Source organism: Malaclemys terrapin, chromosome 2, assembly GCF_027887155.1.
Source record: "Malaclemys terrapin pileata isolate rMalTer1 chromosome 2, rMalTer1.hap1, whole genome shotgun sequence".
NCBI lineage: Eukaryota > Metazoa > Chordata > Testudines > Emydidae > Malaclemys > Malaclemys terrapin.
In genome coordinates this window covers 140413724-140431319 of record NC_071506.1, presented here as the reverse complement: position 1 = coordinate 140431319, position 17596 = coordinate 140413724, and the positions used below count along the sequence as shown (strand labels likewise).

General features: G+C 55.5%; 1 protein-coding gene across 4 annotated transcripts in view; it reads right to left on the bottom strand.

The window, feature by feature from the left end:
- The window catches only part of KCNIP3 (potassium voltage-gated channel interacting protein 3), a 90787-nt gene that overhangs the window by 29251 nt on the left and 43940 nt on the right, over window positions 1–17596 (bottom strand). The window contains exon 1 of one of the 4 annotated variants that reach the window (XM_054020914.1): window positions 1745–2048. The exons of the other annotated variants lie outside the window; for them this stretch is intronic. Within the exon in view, the coding sequence (XP_053876889.1) occupies window positions 1745–1847 (103 nt within the window). The 5' untranslated portion in view covers window positions 1848–2048. Of the gene's footprint in view, window positions 1–1744; window positions 2049–17596 lie in introns of those variants that run through there. 4 annotated transcript variants of the gene reach the window in all.

Sequence of the window (17596 nt, the reverse complement as noted above, 5' to 3'; positions counted from 1 at the left end):
AAGTCAGTGGAGCTCCCCCCAATTCCACCAGCTGAGGATCTGGCCCTGGGAGTTTTATTTGGCGGGCAGGGGGAGGGGCGAGATCTTTAAAATTCAGCCTACTTATCGCTGTAATCAAAGAGCCAGGGCCACCGCACGAGATTCCCCTAGAGCAAGGTCAGAGCATGGCTGGGACATGACGTGGCCACCGGGCGCCTTTTAAAAATAGGACAAAGCAGCAGCGACACAAGCGACTCGGGGAGCTGCCAAGTCAGGAGGGGGGTGCTCTCACTCAGGGTCCTGCCTGCTGCCGGGGCGGAGAGGGGGGTTAGGGAGGGTGGGCGAGGCGCTGTATCTTTTGAAGAAGCTTTGGGGTTCGCGAGCATCTGCTTTCCTCTTCCTCCTCCCCACCCAGGCTGGCCTTGTGCCGTGGAAATGGTGCAGAGGGAAGTGCCCTTGAGGGGTCGGATCCAGTTTCTTGATTTAAGAGTCAAACAAGCAGGTTTCGCTCCTTGGTTAATATTTCATGGGGGCCACGTGACGCCGAGATGGCTGTGTGGTTACTGAGACGCCTGGCTCTGCACTTTGCAGCGGAGGGGGCGGACGTGGAACTACAGAGAGGACCGTCCCGGGGTTGGCGGGGGAGATTGGGTTTGGAAGTGGGGACTCCCAGCCAAGCAGCGAGAGACCCTCCCCGAGGAATGCTTCCCCTGTCACTAATGCACCAGCGTTCGCAAGTCACATGCACGTGCATCCCACTGGTGAGTGAGCATTACAGGCCCCCCTCCCGCCATGCCCAACTCACAGAGGATATGAGCCTGTTATAGACCCTGTTAAGGAGCCTTGCTCTTTAGCTCAAACTCCAGCGGCTCCTGCTTTTTGCTCTAGAGCTCCCTGGTTCAATCCCCGGCCAAGCCGGTGGCCATCACGTGTCCATGACATCTCCTCCTGAGGTAAGGAACACGGGACTGCTCAGGAAACAAGTTCCCACTCATCCCAGGTGTGATCCTGAGGGACTTGCACCCAGAGGGAATTTGGCCCTGTGCATCCCAAAATATGCATGGGGTTTTGATAGGACTTTGCTGGAAGTTTGCCTGCCTGGAGCACGCAGGAGGAGTCAGAAGGGGTATGGATGTGTTGAATTCCTGGCCCCTCCAGGTCAGCCTTAGGCTCTTATCACACTGGGCACAAGCGAGAGGAGCATCCATGCACCGGGGGTGGGGGCATTCACGCCTGCGTGGAGAGTAGCAGCTCTTCCCCCTTCATTTCCAAATCAGGGCCTTTCCTTCGGGTGGGCAAAGGGGGCCCTGAATGTGCCTTCTGAGCCTGGTGCTGGTGCTGAGAGCACCTCAGTCAGCAGGAAATTCACGGCCGAGGGGCAGGGCTCCTTTGCAGGAGACTCACCCTGCATTTCCAGCCAGGGAGAAAAGGACCCTCAGCCCCAGCAGGGCAACCACAGAGACTCCTAGTGAGTCCAGGGGGAAGCTCAGGGTAGAATTTCCCCTTATCCTGTACCCCGTCCCCCTCCACCGCCCGGGGGAACAGCACTAGGAAGGAGTCAGTGGCCACTGTCAGTCGCTGGATGATGCTGTATTGAGGGTAGAGCTGTCCTTACCCAGGGCGTGGGGTTTAGAAGGGGTCAGGGGAGGGGATCATGGGTGCTTGGCTCCAGGAGCAGGGAGAAGGAGAAGCTGGACTGAGCCAGGTACCGGGGTCAGGATGGGGGTGGATCCAGGCTTCAGGGAAATGTACAGTCAGTAGTTACCTTCCATGGACATGGGCTCCAGGATCCCGAACTGTTTGAGGACGGCGATGAAAAGCATAATGACCACGGCCATGGCACAGAGTTCCATCCCCTGGATGCCCATGGCCGGCCAGCGTCCCGCGACGGGTGGCGCAGCTCCGGGGGCATGCGACTCACGCCCCCCGGGGCCGGCTCAGCTGGGCCAGCGCCCGGAACCAGAACTGAGGGGCCAGGGAGCAGCCGTGCAGCAGGAAAGAGCCCGTGGTTCCCCACCACCACCAGCACCTCGGCAGCCTCACATCTCCGAGTCCTGGCTGGAGACAGATTGCTGAGTAATCTCCTCCTTTGGCTTCCCCCGCGGGGATGGGAAGGCAGGAGATGGGAGCGGTGCCGTTGCCGCCTTGGTAAAGCCTTGAGCGTGAAAGAAGAAAGAAATCAAACTTTCCGAACTTGGCAGGGCAAACTTTCCTAGCAGCAGAATCCTGGCACGACCGGCTCCTGCCGGGGGCCCATGTCGCTGGGCTGCTGCAAACTCCCGTCACTCTGGTGAGTCTCTGATCAACTCAGCGCTCCATCAGTCCGGCACAGCAGGGTCAGCTGGAGGTTCTGAGGGGCTCCCCCGTGCCCGGGTGATGATGCACTGACGGATGGAGCATCCGCCCGGCGCCTCCATCTCGCCTCTCCGCAATGCCATTGGCTGGAGGGTGGCTATAAAATTCCACACACTCCCCTCCCTCCCCACCCCCCCCCAGGCACACTCACACCCTGAGACCTCGGAAAGGGGGAGGAGGCTGGAGCGGGGCTGGCTGGGTGTCTCTCGTGGCGGGGCGGCATTGATCCAGACGAGAGAAGCGCCGGGCCCCATCTGCGTCTCCGAGCGACAAGCGATGCAGGCGGTTGCAGACAAGCCGTTTAGTTGGTTTGTTGGTGTGGAAGCCGCAGCACGTGAGGGCAGCTTGGGAAGCCGGGGTGGAAAGGTGACTCTGTAGTGCTGACCCCCTGAGCTCACCGACCTCGGGTAAGGCAGAAGCAACTCCCCTGGGGCCAAGGGAGCAACGCTGGAGTAAGGAAGAGCAGAATCCAGGCGGGCATCAGCAGTTAAATGAAAGGTGATTGAGTGCACACAGCACAAATAAACCCTGGGGATGCAGGAAGCATCGCTGCCGATTCCTCCCCACTGCAATACAGTCATGGGGCCACACTCTTCCTGGGTATAAATGCGGGAGCTTCATGGACTCCACTGGAGTTCTGCCCATTTGCACCAGGTGAGGATCTGGCCCCTGACCTCTTAAAATCTCCCACGCCCTGCAGTGGAGTTCCTACCTTGCAGGGGAACGTTATTCACCAACTGCGAGCTCCTGGGAGACTGACAAATCACTTGCTCTCTCTGCCTGGATTTTAAGGCTGCAGGACTGTACTTCTGCCAGGCCACACCCTACTATTCCACAAGCCCAGGAGATAAAATGCTCCTAATGACACACGACCGAGCGCAGTGGGTCTGTTTAGGAGATGGACCCTGGGACATGCTCAATATTGCACACACATGCCTGCATGCAGGTTGTCCAGTTATTCATTAGCTGATGTAGGGGCCCAGACAAATCTGCTAGCCTGTGGCACTGTATAAAACATGCAAAGAGCTTGAATGCTGCATGCACACATGGCCATGTGCCACGCATGTTCACACGTGCTGCAGGAGACAAGACCAGACAGTGTAATAGGAACCCCCCGGGGGACCACAAGGGGAATGGCAGCATAGCAAGAGGTATAGGGTAGGGTCCCCAGGGGTGTTAGCAGGGAGCTGGGTGGCATGTGAGGGGCCAGGAATCCTCAGGTGCTGCGCCGTGCCAGCTGCACATCTTTAAATATGGTAAGAGACAGTCAATTCTAGCTGACGCATTTAGGGGAACTACGGTAAGAGAGCCAGATCCCTAAAGCACGCACCTGGCTTCACAGTTTGCACAGCAGTGGGCAGATTCCGTCACCCCTCGTGTGACTGTTATTGACTTTGATGGGTCTGTGCGGGCCGAAGGGAAACCCACTGTGGTTTTCGCAAGGGAAGCCAATCTCCTGTGGGGAGGGTGGATGGAGAGAGATAGAGGGGTGTGTACAGGAGATTGGCTCCGCTTCCTCTTAGCACAGGAAGTGAGGACACCCCGGGTCTCCTTGCGAATCGGGGCGGTGGCAACGCCCTTGGCTCCGCTCTAGGCACTGTGGGACACGTTCTCCTCCTTGTGCCCAGCTCACTGAGTACCTAGATCTGTTTGCACACCAAGACATTCACCTGCGCATGGAGAGGCCCGGAATTTCTGTGACGCGCTGCGTACCCATCCATATAGACGATCGGGCTACAGGTTTATGAACCTGTCGGAATTATAACCTCACCCACTAACTCCAGCGGGAAATCATCAAGATTATGACCCCGTGCGTCTGACTCCGCTCGGGACACGAATGATCTAGCAAAAGTGTTTGTCCCAGGGTATCATTGCCCCAGTCCTCCCCTCCCTACAGGGCTGCATGGTGTTCTGCATCCTCCACCCCAGAGGTGGCTGCATTTCAGTCACTCTGCACAGATCTATAGATTACACATACATGCACTTTATAAGATGGGACACTAGGAAGAAGTGACCAGATCAGAAACAAGGTCCATCTAATCCTGTATATTCCCCCCTCAGATGTTTCAGAAGAATCTGTATAATCTTTGTAACACAGAACCATGCAATAATTCTTGCACGGAAGACAGATTTTTCCAATCCCCAGTCCCAGCCGGTTAATATCCTTCATGCATTTTTAGCATGTAGCTGTTTTTAAAAAAATCATTTAGGCCCCAATTCCTTCCAGTAAAGCAAATAAGTTGCATTGAAATCAATGACACACACACGTACTTAAAACTAGGCTGAATCAAGGCCAGAAACAATTAACCCCTTTTTGACCTCTTTCCCTCTGACATCCACCGGCAATGAGTTCCACAGGTTAATTACACATGAGGCAGGGAAAAAGCCTTTATCAGTTTGCCTTCTAATTTGGTCAGGTCCTTGTGTGGGAGGGAAGGCAAATAAGAGTGCCTGACTGACCTTCTCTAAACCATTCATTATTTTATATTTGTCTATCGTGTCATCCCTTATTCATCTCCCGTCTAAGCTAAATAGTCCTTTCCCATCCCGCAGTGTGAGAGCTGAAAACTGCAAATTATTATTATTGCAGCGAGAAAGCAGCTGAGCTCTCAACACGCACACTCCGTGGCTGGATATTCACCCCATTCCTCCACATCCCTCCTCCCGGGAAATCCGCTTGCAAAGGACAAAAGCCCAGAGCAATTCCCCATGAACACGGCGCTATAAACAAGACATTGATCCCTGTTTTCTCATTGTAAAATATTAAAGATGTTTAAATGGATAAAAGCGCCAGCCTCCAATCCTCTCCAAGCCAGTCTGCATTAGCAGCTGCAGCAACCAATTGGTTTAATGGATGGGGCTTGGAGTTGCTCCCCCCAAAATCTTGCCTGCTGGGGACTGCCAGCCAATTTGGGGTTCGGATTCTTTTTTTCTGCTGAGACTGAAACTTTGACTTAGAAACATTGTCAGAGGCTGGTATTTGGGGAGGTTCGTTTGCAGCTGTCGGAACAGGATGGGAGATGCAACCAGTGATGCACAGGAGAGCGAAGAGGACAGATTCTCACTTATGCTAAAGTTGCCTGGCAGCAGGCAGCTTTCTGGGAACACCGCTGTGCAGGGGGCTTCCTAGTTGGTGTTAGGGGCTCCCCACCTGCCCTGCTCCCAGTCCCCAGTGTGGCCAGAATGCCCCAACAAAAGGACCCTGAGAAGCAGAATGCAAGTTAGAGCTGTCTAGTGGCTGCTCTAAATTATGCTGAAGGCCAGGCAGAGCTCTGAATAGCCTCAAAATCTGGGAAGGCCAAAGGTGGCTAAAAGCCACCCCCCATTCCCTCCCTCCCTGCCCCAAGCACAGGAATGGAGTAAGAGAGAATCAGGCCCATGAGCTCCAGGCCAGGGCACCAGGAAGCGTATTGCTCAGAGAGGCAGTGGTAATTGCTGTCTTTCAGCTGCAAGGCCATCAGACTTCAGGCTTCCCACGTGGGGATGGGTCTTTTGGGTGCCAAAGCCCCTCGCGGACATAGCTTTAGCGAGAAGCACGCTGCAGCCAGGACCGATGCAGCAGTGTGGCCAAGGACAAGCGATGCTCTTTGCAAGAGGGAGTGTTTGCTCCTGCCGGGAGGCTGCTCCTCCCCATCTCCCACCAGCGCTGGGCAAAGGGACGCCTTAGCCAAGTTCTGACGGTGCAAAGCTCCCAGTGCACAAGCTAGATGGAGCTGGGGGGGGGGATCCTTTTCCTTGGGGTCTCTCACCTCCCTCACCATTCAGTTCCCCTCTGCCAGTGGATGCAGTGAGCAGCTGGGGAGAGGAAATGCAGGTGAAGAAAGCAGAACCTAGGTTTAGTGCAACGTACCCTCGTCTCTGGCAGGCAGAGCTGAGGCCATGGGAGGAGGCCAGGAGGATTAGCTGGAGAATGATGGGTGCGGGGAGGACATGGCATAGGTCTGCAGCAAGGGGAAGGGAGCCAGGGTCTGGGATACAGAGGGTAGCTGGCATGAAGCCGCCTGCAAAATAATCCTCCATGGATCCCTTCCAAAGGCAGCTGCCGAGAGCTTTACAGAGGGGCGTGGTGTGAGGAGGGCAAAACTGAGCCCCAGAGGTGGTTGGGAGGAGGGGGAGAGTGCTCTGGATTGAGGCTGGAGAGGCGATAAAGAACCGCTAGGGCCAGAAGCCCCCGGGGAGGAAAGCGAGAGAGACGGAGAGGGCAGGGGCAGAAAGCGTGATCACAGGGCCTAGGCCCCGGGGAACCGGCGCTCTGCAGGCACGGCCACTGGATCAGCCAGCGGGGGAAGAGCTTTGGTGGTTTCATTAGGAAGCGTGGGAAGGGGGAAAAGCCACTGTGGAGAGATGGACTCTCGCATTCACTCCTTCCCACGCCACAAGCTGCTGGCAAAGCCCCAAGCCGCGGCATGATCCACCTCCGGGGCCAGCAGCCGGGCCAGAGCCCATCGGGCAGTTCCCTGCTGCTGTGTTCACAGCCTCTCGCCCTCCCTCTAACCGGCGGGACAGACCCCTTGGGAACTCTCCGCCGGACGCTCCCCTCCCCATCCCAAGCGCCCCGTGACCCGAGCAGGTCATTAAAGGAAACTTCCCGGGGTGCATCTACACTGCAAAGAGAAACCCACGGCCCCGCAGCTCAGAGCCCAGGGCAGGTGACTCGGGCTGTGGGGCCAAAAAGGGCCGTGGTGCCTATGGCTGGAGCTCAGGCCCTGAAACATAGCCGGGAGAGGGTCTTGCTACAGAGGGAGGCAGAGGGAATGGCCCCCCCAAAAACGCCAGCAGAGAAGCAGGGCCTGGGATCACAGGTTCAAATCCAGGCAGTGTCCTCTTCTTCCTTCCCTGAGGGATAAATGGTCACCAGCTGCCAGGGTGAGCCTTTCAGTGGAGACCACAAGGAAACCTGTGCTCCTGCTGGCTGTGTGTGGATGCTAAATACCTCCCTGTACCTCTTCTAAGAGTTGGGGTTTACTTCAGTTGCCTTGGCCAAAATCCCCCTTGCCTGCAGCATCTCTCGTCCCCTGGCTGCTGCCCTCCGGCCCAGAAGCGGCTGCATTTCAGCAGTATTATAGAGATAGAGACAGCAAAGCACCTTGGGACAAGGAGTCAGAAAAATGCAAGGTGATCCAGCAGATAGAGTACTGGGCTGGGACTCAGGAGATCTAGTTCTTTTCCAAGCTCGGCCCCAGGCCTGCTGGGTGACCTGTGGGCAAGTCACTGCACCTCCCTGTGCTTCTTCACCCCTCCCCGCATCTGATCTATTTAGACCGTAACTTCCTTGAGGCAGAGACCATGTTTGTACAGCGCCTTGCACAATGGGACCTGATCGCTAACTGCTGCCGTAACGCACATCGAAAAGATGATTCACATTCTACTTTAGGCTCCACGTTGGGTTCTCAAGTCCCTGGACTCCTTATGTTCCCGACTCCCGGTACCAAGGGGGAAGGTGTCAGCAAAGGTAATAAAAGCCCTCAACACTAACCTCTTGGCTTTTGCGGTGAGTTGGAGGACCAGGTCTGGCTCAGCTAGACACCCCACCCAGCCTCCACCTAAAGGTGCTCGGGGACTGGGACACTAGCATCACCGCTCCTGTGTGCGCCAAATAGGGTGACCAGATGTCCCGATTTTAGGGACAGTCCCGATTTTTGGGTCTTTTTCTTATATAGGCTCCTATTACCCCCCAACCCCTGTCCCGATTTTTCACATTTGCTGCCTGGTCACCCTAGTGCCAAAGGCGCATGGGTGTGGAGTGGGGGGCTGACAGAGCCCTGGGCTGCTAATAAGCCAGCGTTCCTGTCTCCCCCCTTATGGCCATGCTGGCTGGGCCCTGCTAAATAGGAAACCTCCATCCACTATTCCCCCAGCTGGTCCTCTCCCCACTGGTCAAGGGGAGGGGTGGGTCCAGGATGGAACCACTGCTCGAGCCCTTTCCCAGGCCCAGTCCTGGATGCATCATGCCCGTGACCTCCCCTCTGCGAGGATCCGGGGGAGGTTTGCACACTAAGTCGAGGCTGTGCCAGCTGGGATTGCTCCCCACCCGCAGCTGAACAGCTTTGCAGCAGGCCCCAGATTTGCTTACATCAGCCCCGCTTAAGTGTCCTCCACTCAGGACTCCGCTCCCTAAGGAATCCCTCCCTTTCACTCCTCAGAGAAGTCCAGAGGCTGGATTTTGCCTGATCCCAGACTCAGCTCACCCAATCTGCCACAGCCTGGAAAAGCCGGAGGGAATCTCCGAGGTGAAGGGGGGATTCTCAGGAGCCCTCCCCTCCCCCCTTTAACACTGCAGAGCCCCCAGCAATCAAGCTGCCATCTGCTCCTCACCACGTGAGAAGCTGGAGACGGGGCTGCGGGGAAGGATGCGCACTGATGGATAGGCCATTATAAAGCTTGGCGGTTCAGTCTGGATGAGCCGTGAAGGACTCAAATGATTAGCTGAACCGGATCCAAAAACTTTCTCGTTCTCTGCCTCCACACCTGCCCTTCTCCCATTCACCTTCCTCCTCATCTAACAGCCTTCTCTGGATCCCTTCCCCAGAGAGGGGATCTCTGCCCCAGTACCTCTGCGAGAACTCCACCGGAAATTCTCTTCCCTTCTCCTCTAACAGGCCTTGGGGACTCCTGCATTGCTGCTCCAGCCAAGTGCAATGACTAGCCTCTTGGCCACCGCTGGGGATCCAGCCCAGGACCGACAGAACTAAGAACACCAGCTGCAAAGGAAACATCTCCCCTAGCTGATCACTGCAGCAGGCTCTTGTCTTCAGCGGCTTGGGCACAGAGGGGGTTGACACATGACGCACAATGAGCGGTGGGCACGACCCCCTCCTGGCACACACGGTTCCCTGTAACGAACCCGGGTTACAGCCGACTGCAGCAGGCTAATAGGACACGCTGCAGGGCTTGTCAGACCTTGGATACAGTCTAGGGCAGGGTGGCCAACCTGTGGCTCGGGAGCCACATGCGGCTCTTCAGAAGTTCATATGCGGCTCCTTGTCTAGGCACCGACTCCAGGGCCGGAGCTACAGGCGCCAACTTTCCAATGTGCCGGGGGGTGCTCACTGCTCAACCCCTGGCTCTGCCACAGGCCCTGCCCCCACTCCACCCCTTCCCACCATAGGTGCCAACTTTCCCCGGTGCCGCTGGGCGCTCGCACCCCACCGCCTCTGGCCCCGCCCCGATTCCACCTTTTCCCCGCCCCTGCCCCACCCCCATTCCAACCCCTTCCCCAAAGTCCCCGCCCCAACTCCACCCCCTCCCTGCCTCTATTGGACTCCTTCCCCAAATCCCTGCCCCGGTCCCGCCTCTTCCCCGACTGCGCCACGTTCTCCTTCCTCCCCCTCCCTCCCAGCCACGCGAAACAGCTGTTTCGCGGTGCAAGCGCTGGGAGGGAGAGGGGAGAAGCAGGTCTTGGCGGTGCACTCAGGGGAGGAGGCAAAGGAGGAGTGGAGGCAGAGGTGAGCTGGGGCGGGGAGGGCAGGGGGGAGCTGCCAGTAGGTGCTGAGTACCCACCAATTTTTCCCTGTGGGTGCTCCAGCCCCAGAGCACCCATGGAGTCGGCGCCTATGCTTCCCACCCCCTCCCCTGAGCCTGCCATGCCCTCACTCCTCCTCCTCTCCCTCCGAGCCTCCTGCACGCCATGAAACAGCTGATCAGGAGGGTGCAGGGAGGGAGGGGGAGGTGCTGATCGTGTGCTGCAGGGGCTGGACTCTGGCTCCCTGGGCTATCGCAGAGGCTGGACGTGCTGCAGCCGGCAGAGCTAAGAGGACATCGCTCTTCAGGGGGGCTAATCTGGAAGCATTCATAGGGCCCCCATCAGGTCTTCCTTGGCCAGAGAAAGGTCACTGCAGCTCTGGGAGTTTGGGGAACAGGGTGGGCAGACCAGAGCTAGCCAAAAAGTGTGGCAGGAGGGAGATTCCCCCCTGCCCTCGACCCCAGTCCCCAGGCCATATATGCTGCTCCAGCAACTAACAGCAGCTGTGCGGCACTACAACTAGCCAGGGACAATCCCCCAGGGTAAGACCAGAGTAAAGTGCCATAATCAGTTCTCTGCTGCTTCTGCCCCAATCTCTGACACAGCAGCCTTGAGAGGGCATGTCCTATGGACAGCTTAGTGAAGAGCTCTGTAGCAGCGGGGGCAGAGAATAGGAGCAAACAAAGTTTTACGCTGCCTAAGAAAACGTATGGACAATAGAAGGCTGCCCTTGTATAAATCAACCAGGGGCAGTAGGGGGCACCCCAGCTTAAACAGGGCACAGCAGAGGAGGCTCAGAGATGGAGGACAACAATTATAAGACACCTGGAAATAATTTCCACTGAAGAAAGGCTGAAAAGACTCGGTCTATTTAGTAGGGAGGAGTCACATAAGAGAGGATATGGCAGAGGTCTATAGAATAATGATTGGGATAATATTCTTATATAGAACTTTTCAGCTTTAGATCTCAACATGCTTTACAAAGGAGGGAAGCACTTTTACAAATGGAGAAACTGAGGCATGGAAAGTGGAAATGACTTACCTAAGGTCACCCAGAAGGCTAGTGGGAGAGTTGGGCATAAAACCCAAATATACCAAGCACCCGTCCAGTGCCCTACCCAGTAGGTCAAGGGCATACCTCTTTTTCCTGTCTCATAATACAAGAAAGGTGGAAGGAGATTGAACGCAATCGAAAGGCGTCAATTTTAATATTGAGAAAAGCAGCTGCTATTTCACACAGTTGCATCGTTAACCTGCAGAACTCACTTCCACAAGAGCTCAGCAAGAATCAAAGAACAAGACTATCCGGCTCGTTCGTAGTGCTTTTCGTCAGCAGATGGCAAAGTGCTTTACAAAGGAGGTCAGACACTTCTATACAAAGGATTAGACACGTCTATATGCTAATGAGAGACACGACGCAGGGAAGGGATATAAACTCTGATGCATCAGGACATAAGCCCCTAGATTGTAAACTCTTGTGATAGGCCTGTCAGGTACCCAGCACAATGCGTCCCTGCCTCTAGGCACTGCCAGGAGACAATAAAGAGAAGTCAGCACTTGATTGGTCGGTGCAGGAAGCAACTCCCCTATGAGCAAGTTATTCCACAGTTATCCAATTATAAGGTTTCTTGACCATTGGAGACGGAGCACTGGGCTGGACCCCCAGGAGTGGATTTACCATGAAACAAACCGTGTGGTGGCCCCCGCCCCGGGCAGTGCACGGAGACCTGCTGCTCCCCTCCCCCAAAGGGGTGCAGAGATGTGCCAGCAGCAGGGCTAAGGCAGCGGTGTGCGGAGACCCCCTGACCTCCCTGCCTAGTAGCCGCTGCTGGACGGGGTGTGTGCCGGTTGCTTTGGGAGCCATGCTACCTGAGGTAAGCACCACCCTTTCTCCCCCTCCCGCACCCCAACCCTCTGCCCCAGCCCAGAGCCTGCACCCAAACTTCCTTCCAGAGTCCACCCCCCGCATCCCCTCCTGCCCCCCAACCCCCTGCCCCAGCCCAGATCCCGCACCCCGCACCCAAACTTCCTCCCAGAGCCCGCACCCCTCACCCCCCCCACACCCCAACCCCCTGCCCCAGCCCAGAGCCCACACCCCGCACCCAAACTTCCTCCCAGAGCCCGCACCCCTCACCCCCCCCACACCCCAACCCCCTGCCCCAGCCCAGAGCCCACACCCCGCACCCAAACTTCCTCCCAGAGCCCGCACCCCTCACCCCCCCCCACCCCAATCCCCTGTCCCAGCCCAGAGCCTGCACCCAGCATCCAAGCTTCCTCCCAGAGCCCACCCACCGCACCCCAACCCCCTGCCCCAATCAAGGTACTTCACTTTATTTTCATTTACTTCCCATTATTTATAATATAGGAGGAGGATGAAGAAAAAAAGAATGAAAAACGGGGGGAGATAAGAGAGAATGTTCTTTTTCTTGGCTGGGTCCCAGAAGGCCCAAAAACGAAGATGCGCACAGGGTCCGACTAACTAAATCTGCCACAGTGGACCCCTACTCTGATCCAATCTGGTAGTTCCCCACGTTCCTTCCTTCTGTCCGCTATCCATTTCCTTGTCAGCCTACCGAAGGGAGTGCATGGTGGGAACACGCCTTCCCCTGCCAGGACACAGGCTCCGGTGCTCCCTCTTAGCAGGCTAACTCCCCTGTCTTTGTGACACCAGGAATAAAAGCGCCAAGCAACGCAGGCTGGGAAGGCCACTGAATGACATTGGTGGAGCACAAGCCGTGCGGCGCTTTCCACAGCAATGAGCAGCAGGGACGGCTCCAGGCACCAGCGCTCCAAGCACGTGCCTGGGGCGGCAAGCCGCGGGGGGCACCCTGCCGGTCCCTGCGAGGGTGGCAGTCAGGCAGCCTTCGGCGGCATGCTTGCGGGAGGTCCGCCGGTCCCACGGATTCGGTAGCAATTCGCAGGCATGCTCCCGCAGGCAAGCCACCGAAGGTAGCCTGCCTTCCGTGCTTGGGGCGACAAAAAAGCTAGAGCCGCCCCTGATGAGCAGTCAACACGGAGCATGGGGGTAAAACATGAGGATGGGCCCTGTAATAAAGCAGTGGGGTCATGTAGCTCCACCCACTTGGGAGGAGCCTTTGAGTCCAGGGTAGGAACCATGAAGGACAGATTTCCAACTGGGAGTGAGGAATCTCCCCCCTCCAAACCCTCTTATGGTAAAGGACCTGAAAGGCAAAGAAACTGGGTCTTATCTCTCCTCCCCTCACTGATTCCGCCTAAAAGGGTGGAGTTACTTGCAAGCCCCTCCTCCTCAATTAAAGGGCCAGTCCTATTTTCACCAACTTTCTTCTCCTGGCATCACATGAAACCAAAAGAGACAAAAGACATTTCAGAAGGGAAAGGAGCAGCTGGCTGTCAAATTGCACCAGGCCATAAAAAAAAAAAAATGTATTTGATTCCCCCCACACACACACTCATTACTGCAGCTTGGATTTCATCAGCAGCTACTCTTTGAGAAAGCCTTTTAACTCAATTAGCTGTGGCTTTCGTTAGCGAGTTGCGTGTTTAAGCGAAACCCGAGCGATGTTTATTTCTGCTCTAACAGTCACTTGCAGGCAGGGCCTGACGCGGATCCAGGGCTAATCATAATCAGCGATGGGGCAGCTAATGCAGCCCGGTAGGCTTCATCCCCCTTTGCCTCTCTCATTGAAGGCAGCAAGGAGGAGAAATGAAAGGAGCGGGAGAAAAAGAGAGAAAAAAGTGAGACCAGAAAAAGAGAGGAGTGCGCAGAGAACGTGACGGATGGAGAGCAGTGGGGAACAGGGATGTGTGTGTGTGGAGATGAACTCACTGAGTTGGCATTTTAAAGTTTGCGTTTCTAGACAATTAGCGCCGTGAATTATTAAAGAGCAAAAAGGAAAGAGGTTGTTTTTAATAAAGTATGAGTAAGCAAGTATTGTTCCACTGGGGGGGGGGGGGGGAGGAGCCCGATCGAAGGTAATCAATCAGCTCCCTGCCCCATTCTAATGGCTGCTAATATTTACTTGGTTTTATTGTTGTGTGTTTAGCTGTGTCCCTGGGTCCCGGCCAATCGTGTACTTAACACAGGCGGTCGATGAGTAACACGGGCCAAATTGGGCCTCGGAAATGGGGGGGAAGGGGATCTCAAAGCTGAATGTCATCATGCGTCATCTGCGGCCCCGCTGCTGTTACTATTAGTCTCACTGAGATCGCAGCCCCATTTTGCTAGGTGCTGTACGCACACAAAGCAAGAGACCAGCCCCAGGAGCTTGGGCTCTAAACAGACCCGACCAGAACAAGGAAGGATTCTTATCCCTGCTTTTACAAATGGGGAAACTGAGGCACAGAGTCAGTGACATGCTCCAACTCACAAAGGGAGACTGCAGCACAGCCAGGAACAGTTCTCAGGAAAAGTGAGTTCAACTCGAGCACCTTAGCCACAAGATTATCTTTCCTAGCTGCACGCAAAATCTGAACACAGTCACAGGGGCGGGATGAGGCTGGGAGGGGGCGGAGCAGGGGTGGGAGGAGGTGGGGTGGGGGTGGAGCAGGGGCGGGGCCATGGGGAAGAGGCAGAGCAGGGGCGGGGTCAGCTTTCCTGGGTGGCTCAGCAGGCTGGGGGATCAGACTAGCCGCTGGAGCAGCACGGAGCTGCGTAGGGCACCGGGAAATTTGGGGCAATTTGGTGCCCCAAATTTCCTGGTGCCCTACGCAGCTGCGTACTTTGCATATGGGTAAGGAGGGCCCTGTGCATGCTAAGCCAACCACGAAAAAGAGACCAAAGCATCACAGCCTACAGGAGACTAGATTCTTGTGTGCCACCGGCAAAGAGCAGGAGGTACCGAGGTTTAAATGAATAAGTGAGAGATACCCACATAATCCTGGCATGTCACCCGCACCCCACACTGCCGAAGAAGGCGAACCCCCCACCCCGAGGTCACTGCCTGGGGGAAAATTCCTTCCCGATGCCACACTCGGCAATCAGGGAGACCCTGAGCGTGGGAGCAAGAACCAGACAGCCAGGCACCTGCGAGAGAGAATGCTGGGTGCCACCTGTGAGCCCCGGCCCCCCCGCCCAGCGTTCCATCTCTAGCCATCCCTGATGCCTCCGAAGGAGAATAAAAACTCCAAATGCATGGTGGGGAGGGTAAATCTGTTCCTGACCCCTACCAGTAGCCAGCAGAAACCCAGCAGCAGGGATCAGAAAGGGCTATGTTTTAACTCATACTTGACAGCATCTACCAGTCTAGGCCACATGTAGATAGCTGCCTTCGAAACATGCCCCTGCCCATCCTGTCTCCGACCCTCTCCAAACTAGTGGGGCTAGAGATCCAGCAGAGGGCCTGCTGCAAGATCCCAGGGCATGGGGGAAGGGGCCAGCTTCAGCAGTGCTCCCAGAAGCAGAGGGGAGCAGCTGAGCCCACTGCATTTAAGCCAGTGTCAGACTGGCTGCCTCTCTTCTGTAAGTAGGGCCCTACAAATTCACAGACCATCTTGGTCAATTTCATGGTCCTAGGAATTTAAATATCGTAAATTTCATGATTTCAGCTATTTAATCTGAAATGTCAGTGTTGTAATTGTAGGGTCCTGACCCAAAAAGGAATTGTGGGGAGTTGAAAGGTTATTGTAGCGGGGGTTGCAGTATTGCTACCCTTACACCTGTGCTGCTGCTGGCAGTGGTGCTGCCTTCAGAGCTGGGCAGCTGGAGAGTGGCTGCTGCTGGCTGGGAGCCCAGCTCTGAAGGCAGCGCCACCATCAGCAGCAGCGCAGAAGTAAGGATGGCCTGGTATGGTATTGCCACCCTTACTTCTGCGCTGCTACCTGCAGAGCTGGGGCCTCAGTCAGCAGCCGCTGCTCTCTGGCTGCCCAGCTCTGAAGTCAGCGCAGAAGTAAGGGTGGCAATACCGTGACCCCCCCTAAAATAACCTTGTGACCCCCCCCTGCAACTCCCTTTTGGGTCAGGAGCCCCAATTTGAGGAACACTGGTCTCCCCCATGAAATCTGTATAGTATGGGGTAAAAGCACACAAAAGACCAGATTTCACGGGGGGAGACCAGATTTCACGGTCCATGATGCGTTTTTCACAGCAGTGAATTTGGTAGGGCCCTAGAATTAAGCTACAAAAGAAAGGTCTGATCATGCTCTGCCACTGGCTCAAATGGGAGTAGGATCGAGCCATCGTGCACCTGTCGTTCTACAGACGTTTTCACCGCTCGGTGCCAGCACCACCAGTGCAAGCATCCTGCGGGAACCTCCGTGCATGAGACACGAGTCGCTCGTCCTGCTGAGACAGTCAGCTCGACAGTTAGCTCCAGCTCCAGCACCCCCGGCCAGAAATCCCAGCTGAGAAAGCCTTGGGAGCGGAGAGTCTCTGACTGCATCCAACAGGCTGAAAAACACGGTCTGTTACCGGACTGAGCCGAGGGGGGATTATTTCCATCCAATGGCTTCTCCTCTAGGTGTGGGGCTTGGAAAGCGCAGAGTGTTTCGTGGAGGAGCTGCAGCTGACGGGATTTTCCTGGGACTCTTAAAACTGCTGGGGGCTGGTGAACAGGGAACAGAAGCTGGGGGATGGATTCAGACACATGAACTTTGAGGGGCCCCTGAAGCCAGTCTAGTGGCCGGGTTACTAGCCTGGAGATCTGTGTTCTAGTCCCACTTCTGCCAGTGACCTTGAGCAAGTCCCTGTTTATGCAGCTGTAAAATGAAGATGATACAATCTATGCAGACAAGAGAGAGGCAGGGAACAAGCTCTATGGGGAAGTGACTGTTTCTCACTACACATGTACAGCACCTCGCAGAATGGGCCCCCCCAAGCTCAGTCATGGCCTGTGTGCGCTACTGTAGTACAGCCAATCAAGGCTGCTGCAGTTGTTGGCTCCTTGCCTTATATTCAATCCTCTAGACTAGGGGACTAGGTTAGGACAGGGGAGACCCAGCTCAGACAGTGTGTGGGACCTTGGGCATGTCACTTAGTTTCTCTGCACCTCAGTTCCTCATCTGTACAATGGGGACAAAGCCCTGCCTCGGGGGGCATTGGGAAATATCAAATTGTGAGGCACACAATAGCAGAGAGGTACTAAGACAGACCGGAGCATAGAAAGCAGGATTATCTTTAACAAGGAAATTTCCCTGGCCGGTGTGGAGATTTAAAAGCGATTTACTGGCTGCAACCATTCCAAGACATGCCTATCACGCTGTTTAGCCATTCACGTTAATAGGAACCAGTTTGCCCTCTCTTGTTCAATACAGAAGACACGCAATACAACAGAAGTGTCCTAGAATGCAACAGAGGCACCTTGGGCTAGCGCGGTGAGATCAGAAACCACGTTGCACTTGTGGTTACAGTGACGTCTCAGCAATGATCTGAGTTGCTATAAAGGGAGCTGCACTGCACACAGTGAGATGCCGTGAGACAGGGAATTACATCTACCCAGCCCCTCGCCTCCCGGCACAAGTTACAGTGGGATGCTAATAATAGCCTGACACAGAGTTACAATTTGGCTGTGAAGAATCATGTTAGTGGCATTAACAATATTAACCAGACTGGGCACTGCTGCCCTCCAATGGATGGAATCAGAACTGCTCAATGGTGTGTCCTACACCCTGGACTGCATATGGCGATTCTCCTGCACGCCAGTAGTAGGGGCTTGTGGGTGTGGAGATGGGGTCCATGATATTCCACATGGCTACAGAAATGCAGGCTAGAGAAGCTTAAGGTAGGCGCAGATGTATTAGTACATAACTGATGGGAAAACAGAGCCAATATTATTATTATTAGCTCGCCTTGCAGGGTAAGGGTTGATGGGAGTTGGCCCTGAT